This window comes from Sabethes cyaneus, chromosome 2, assembly GCF_943734655.1.
Source record: "Sabethes cyaneus chromosome 2, idSabCyanKW18_F2, whole genome shotgun sequence".
In the NCBI taxonomy this organism is placed as follows: domain Eukaryota; kingdom Metazoa; phylum Arthropoda; class Insecta; order Diptera; family Culicidae; genus Sabethes; species Sabethes cyaneus.
Window position 1 is genome coordinate 183,574,687 of NC_071354.1, and position 6,651 is coordinate 183,581,337.

Consider the following 6,651-nt stretch of genomic DNA (forward strand, 5'->3'; position numbering starts at 1 on the left):
GCGACAATTTCGAACTGTAGAGAGCTAAAGCATAAACAAAGGCATGTCATCCAGCAGCATTATACAAGATCTTGGGAAGGATCATTCAGAGGGATCGGTTTGTACCGAGAGGCGCAGAGTCGATATGTGTCTGAATAACTCTAGCATCAGAGGAGAGGAGGATGCCTCCGGCACATGTTTTCCACTACCAGAGATCCCGATCTTTGCGGCATGTACAGTACATTGGTCCATACAATTGAAGTGATATGATTTCTTCATTCAGCCAGGTTTCAGTCAAAGTGACAATATTACGCTCAGCATTGGCGATGAATAGCGATGAGCGATGAATAGCTCATCGATCTTTGTACGAAAACCTCGGACGTTTTGGTGGTATACACTGAGTAGTCCGCTTGCAGCCGGTGTGTTGCTACCGGCTAAGGAATTTAAAACAGTGCAGTCATCGAAAATGGGCAGATAAACTTCATTGGAAGTGTAAGGTCTGTTATACGCATCGGTCGACTGCAAGTGAAGATCACGATGAGCGCGCACAGTATCTGACGTAGCTTCGAGAGGACACATACCCTTTTGATACATTGTGCATTTCGAACTCCAAAAGGAATGATCCGTTTTCAGTTGTTCGGCAATTGGCAAATTCGGTTTGCTATTGAAGTTCTCGCATTTGATGCACATTTTCATGCTAGATTGGCACTAGTTGATTGGATGCCCTTGAGCACACTTCGGGCAACAGACATTCTTATTACTCTTTCATCGTTGCTCTTTCATCAAGCAGCTGAATGATGATGCAGATTATGCTGCAATCATTTTGTTGCTTAAGATCAATCCAGGGCTAATATTTAGCTCTTTATTATACCTGATTAACTTTTTGATTGCAATTCGCGTTCGTTTTATAGAATTAAAACCTTCTTTGTTTTCTATTTGCTCACGCTACTTCTTGAAAGTAAAGCAAAATATTACCTAGAATGACAATCTGCCTCCAGTTCGAACAAAAACAAAGTACATGCTTTGGCTTGAGGCAACGGTTACCAGTCAGTGGGGATGCAAAGAGACACGACCAACAAACAGCGCCCGCGCTTCCGGCGCGTAGACTGTAACGATCGTTTCCGCTCCGTTCCAGGCGTAATATTGAGGTCGTCGAATTGAGCCCACACGAGTCACCGGCGTTGCCGGCACCTCATGCACACACATACACAGGTCGTCGCCGTCATTGTTACTGCGTGGTGGCTAAGACACGGTCAGCCCTGTCGCGGAGACTTCCTACCAACAACGCAACGGCAGTGGCGATTCTCCTAACAGGTCGATGCTTATGTAATTATCCTATTAAAAGCATCGCTTCCCGTCTATTTCAGTGTTGGTGTCTGGCGGCGCATTTTACGGCTATAGAGGATAGGCATATACACAACCGTCTCCTCTTCCTTTGCCTTGTTCAGATCGGCCGTGTAGAGAAGCGAAGACGTATATTATACACCTTTTTTTCTTCATTTCCTTGATTCACCCGGCTGTGAAGATCCGCGATTAAGGTGGTTGCTTGTTGTGTCTATCTGTTCTACTCTGAAATTAAGCAGCAAATCGGATTGGGTTGATTCTGTTTTTTAATTTGAAATTTTGAATGGGTTTTTGATGGGACTGACCGGTTAATTGAATTACTGCTGCGTTTTGATCTAAGCTGGAGTAAAAATCCCCCAAACGTTTGATGTTGTGTACGCCGCACAGGAATCGATTCTTCCATTTTCTGTGCCGGTGTATCAACGTCAAAAGAAACTACGTTCCCATTCGCTGTCCGCCAACCCGCAGTTAATTAGCTGTGCCTGCCTACTACCAGACTCAACTCCCGGCAAATCCAAATGATGAAAACATTGCTCTGAAGTCGTAATTTCCTGTGTCGATTACAAGCAAACAACTCGTCGACGACGTCAGCACTACTATGGCTACCGAAAATAGCATACATATTTGACGCGAAAAATGGCAAACATACTGTCAACAATGTGACAACTTTGGGAGATTGATCTGCACGCTAGAAGCCGGTTCTGTGTCTACTAGATAAAAGCGCCATAAGTGCCGCTGAGCGAGCGGATGCGTTTTCCGGTACCACGCCGTGCCGTGCGATCGACACGAACATCGAAGGAGGCGCGTGAGCGGTAAGTGATGTGCTGCTCTTAGTGCGTTAAGTTTTCTGTTGATACATTTCCTTCCGCGCTTGCTAAAATATGGTTCATCACCCTCCTTCCTTTGGCTGGCTTGTACACATGTGGGAAAATAAGTGTACGTAGTTGAACATAAACAACGCCTGTCATGCTGTGTGTGTCATTTCAGCATGAGCTAACGGGAGAGCAACAAAAAACAACAACAAAAACAAAGCGGAAATCCTTTGGAATACCCTCCCGTCGGACTAGTAGCGTTTTCGGTAGATTCCCATAAACCTCTCTGGTGTGATGGCTTTCCAAAGGGTACACCATAAATACAACATGCGATGACGTTTGGCTTCGTCGGTTGTTCCCATCAGCTGGCTTTTGTACGGTATGGCATAATACAGAGAGAGAGATGAAATCTAATTATTTTGATCCGTCCGCTTTCCACGACCAAACAAAATATGGGAACAGGAAAAACAAACTTATTCATTGAAGCTGGAGCTCCATTCGTAGCCGGGTTTTGTTCAATTGAATACGCTTATGAATGACGCTAATGTCCGCCGGTGAAAGCGGGCTTCCTCCAAATTTTTACTGACTTGCTATCGAATACGGAACATCGAGAAAGATGATTTACAACTAAAAGTTTTGCGTGTACATTTCGCTATTAGAAACAGCAGTTTAATGGTCAAGAAAAAATGTTCGAACCTTTCCGGAGAAGCTTAGCGTAATAAAACTGCAATGAAAACCCCTATTATTTGCGCCCGACAAACAAAACAATGTATAGATTTCAGCAGAAATCGGTGGTTTATTTTATAGCGGATCAGCCGTACACAATTGTTGCCAACGGTTGCCATCCGGCCGTCTGCTATTATACTCACGCAGTTGCAACCATGCGGCTTCCGGAAACGTACTGTTCTAGAGTAAATAACGGAAAAAGTACATTGCACAAGGTCGCCGGTTCCTGCTCTGGAGTGTATACCAACCACATTTCAATCCATTTATTGCATTCGTTTTCGCAGTTTTCATCATTCACGTTTGCCCTGCACAAGAATCGAATTGCTTCGTTTACATCTGTACCGGATATCCCGACACGATAAACAAAATGCACTCGATCCCGCGGGATCACCCACATAAATTTCTAACGGATCATGTTTTCAATATTCAATTGCAATTTCTTAAAACCTGTCATTATCGTTCATTAGCCACACTCTGAATCATTTCAAGCCGCCGCTCCGGTTAGCTACATTTATTTGTTCTCTTTTCTTTTCTCTCCTCAGATTCCAGCCAGGTGTAATCCCCCCACCAGCAGCAGCAACCGCAGCATGCAGGTAGAAAGTGCTACAAAGTGGCGCGTTCCGCCGCTGGACCTGTCAGCCGTCAGTGTGCTCTCGAACGAAACCGACCGGCGCTGGAACAGCGGCCACCACCACCACCGCCATCACCATCATCATCCGCAGCACATGCCGCATCTTCAGCCACACCTCCACGCGACAACAGGTTCCACCGGACCAACACCACCGCCACCCCCGCCGAAAAAGATCCAGTACGGTGCCGATGGATTGCCGATCGATCCGCGCGATTGGACCCGCGCCAACGTCTGGACCTGGCTGATTAACCTGGCCCAATCGGAAGGGCTGGATATTAGCCCGGAGCTGGCGCAAAAGTTTCCCATGAACGGCAAGGCGCTCTGCCTAATGAGTCTTGATATGTATCTTACCCGAGTGCCGGTGGGCGGCAAGATGCTGTACCGTGACTTTCGGGTGCGGTTGGCTAGAGCTATGAGTTTGTAAGGAAGCACATTGTAAGGCACCGTAATTGTTACACTAAGACGCTAAGCAGTTGTCCGAATAACCCGAATAAGTTAGATAAAAGCTATGTTATATTCAGTGTAATTGAAACGATGCATTACTTCGCACAGCAGCGGTTACCAATTTTAGCTAACTTCCAAAGGATCATACGTTACTAAACAGGTGTTGATTTGTGCTTTCTCTTGATCCAAGGAAATTATCACACATAGAAACGTTCATCATTCTAGCATCATAATAGATTGAAATAATAAACCAAAACCCCGATAGTTAAAGTTCTACTTAAATATTATAGTTTTCTAGAGTTGTGTTCTGCATTTAAGACCGAAGACCAGTATTTTATCATTTTTGTTTTCTTGAATTGGTTCTGAGTCACACTGACTTTCGGATTATTTTCCTCACTAGATATAGAATTATGTACATAGTTTTTTTTTATAGATTTAAGCTATCTAGTCAATAAAAAATTCCATGCAAAAAATATGATTAAATTTTTGCCCACCCTATATGGGATGTACGAATGGGTAACACAGGACTATATACACTAGAACCTCTTTTTACGTTCATTAATTTTCCGTGATTTCTTTTTACGTCCGAAATTAGAATAAACGTCTTCATCAAATACCATGGGGTAATTTTAAGAAAATCGAAATATGTATCTCCTTTTCTTTTTACGTCCAAAATTCGAATTAACGTCCCCTATTTTTTGAGATCGATTTTCTACGTCCCTACAATAGTGAACGTAAAGCCGGAGACTTGACCGTATCAAAGTGCATGCATACGACACTTGCTAACTGTCTGAGAAACTTGCAAATAAGGTTGTGTTTGCCATTGATTCAAAGTCAGGCATTGGTTCAGTCATCAAGAATTTGACTAATTAAGTTTAGATTCTAAAGTTTATAAGAATATTGCGCAGTTTGCATGAAATTCCTTTCACTGACATGTAGATCAACTAAGTTACGCAAAAATATGCCAGTTGGTAAGCATATCAGCATACAATACACCTGGAAAGTTTTCTTAACATTGTGTGCCCAAACAACTAACTGGCATCTTTTTTTGACTGAAGTTTTTGGAGTGTCTTAGTCTTAGAGTGTCTTAGTAGTTCGAAAACAGACACTGAGGAAGCCTGTAAGTCGTGGGCAAAATGCGTATCTGTCAAGAATAAATATACATAGTAGAATTGAATTGGATAATTTTTTTTTGTTTAATTCTAGATCATTTTTTATTTGTAATGACAAGAAGCTTACGGTTGTGGGCTTCATTGACAGCCGAAGAACTAACTTGTGTAAATGCAGTCTTATTTGCGCTAACGCTAACATGTTAGCATCGAAAACATGGCTCCCAGCCGGTTACCAGTTTTCAACCGTTGAATTTGATCCGGAATAAAACTAATTCCGGATCCGAATATGTACATGATTGCCCGCCGCTAATTAGTGCGATGAAGTAAATGACCTAATTTGTGATTCGTTATTTCGTCAAAGTATTACAAATCCAATATCTTTATTACATTTACCCACAAGATTCCAGTTTTGAATATATGTATAAGCAAAATATGCAAGCAGATGTTCGAAACCAGAAGAACGTAGCACACTTCTCAATTAAGATTTGCGTTCAGGACATCATGTTGGTCTACAGTAGGTTTGTCTAATAATCCTACGATGAGTTCTAAAGAAATTAACTGCTGCTACATTATAGAGTGCGTGCAGAACTCTTAACAATTAAAGGCATGTCAAAAACGGTTAATTTTTTTTAAAATCGTAAAAGGTAAAATTAACTGAACCTATTTATCGTTGAACTGTTCATTAACTGAATGTCCTTAATAAATCAAATAGAACTTACCCGGTCGTATATCTTCCTTTTCATCAGGAGTAGTCAGTAGAATTATTGAAGTTGAAGCGTGGATCAAGTAATATTGCTGCCTTTAAAGGTATAACGTGGTACAAAGATTATCATGGCCTCTCATTCGCATAACAGTGTGACCATGTTTTATGAACTTCACTCACTTTTTCAGCCGTATAGATCCACTGCATGCTAGAAGACGGATATTCCAACGTTTTTGAACAAAATTGAAGCTTGAGCAAAACTGTCAATAAAATCCCAGCTGTCAGATCTGTAAAAAAAACAAATTCGGATCTTGTTTCATGCATTCATCATGGTTTTCAAAATTACCAATTTCTACTTAATTTAACCATCTATTTAACTCACGCACGATGCCGCGTGCAGAACTGTGACATCACCATATCGTCAATATTGACAGTTTCTTTGTATTCCTCTAATTTCTGCAACTCTTTCACCGCACCACAATTTAATAAAGTACAAGTTATTCAGAGCTGTGTTGTAGTTTTACAATACTTCTAATATTTTGATTTTACAAAACTTCCCCGTCGGTTTATCCTTAGCTCTATCTCTGCCTGTAAGCAATGTGGAATTAGTTCTGTAGGTTTGTAGTTTTCCAATAAAACGTTTACCCACACATCCGCAGTAACGACGACGACGACGATCATTTTTTCCTGCAAATTCTTTTTTCCCCTTTTTACCGGCTTGGTAATTTTCCTTGGCTTTCAGGTGGAAAAGGGGGGGGGATAAGACCGGCACTCTAAGGGAAATGATTATTTTGTCAGATCTGGTAGGAAATACTGCGAATTCTTTTTCGCTGAATTTCTGATAATATTGTTTTCAATAATATATGAGACTGTTAGTACTTTCAGAATATGGTTTTCAAT

General features: G+C 41.6%; 1 protein-coding gene across 1 annotated transcript in view; it reads left to right on the plus strand.

Annotated features, from left to right (window-relative positions):
• Positions 1-3,916, plus strand: part of LOC128737391 (uncharacterized) — a 29,232-nt gene extending 25,316 nt beyond the window's left edge. Inside the window, exon 2 of the mRNA XM_053832017.1 lies at positions 3,404-3,916. Within this exon, the coding sequence (XP_053687992.1) occupies positions 3,449-3,916 (468 nt within the window). The 5' untranslated portion in view covers positions 3,404-3,448. The remainder of the gene's footprint in view (positions 1-3,403) is intronic.
• Positions 3,917-6,651: the final 2,735 nt, after the last annotated feature.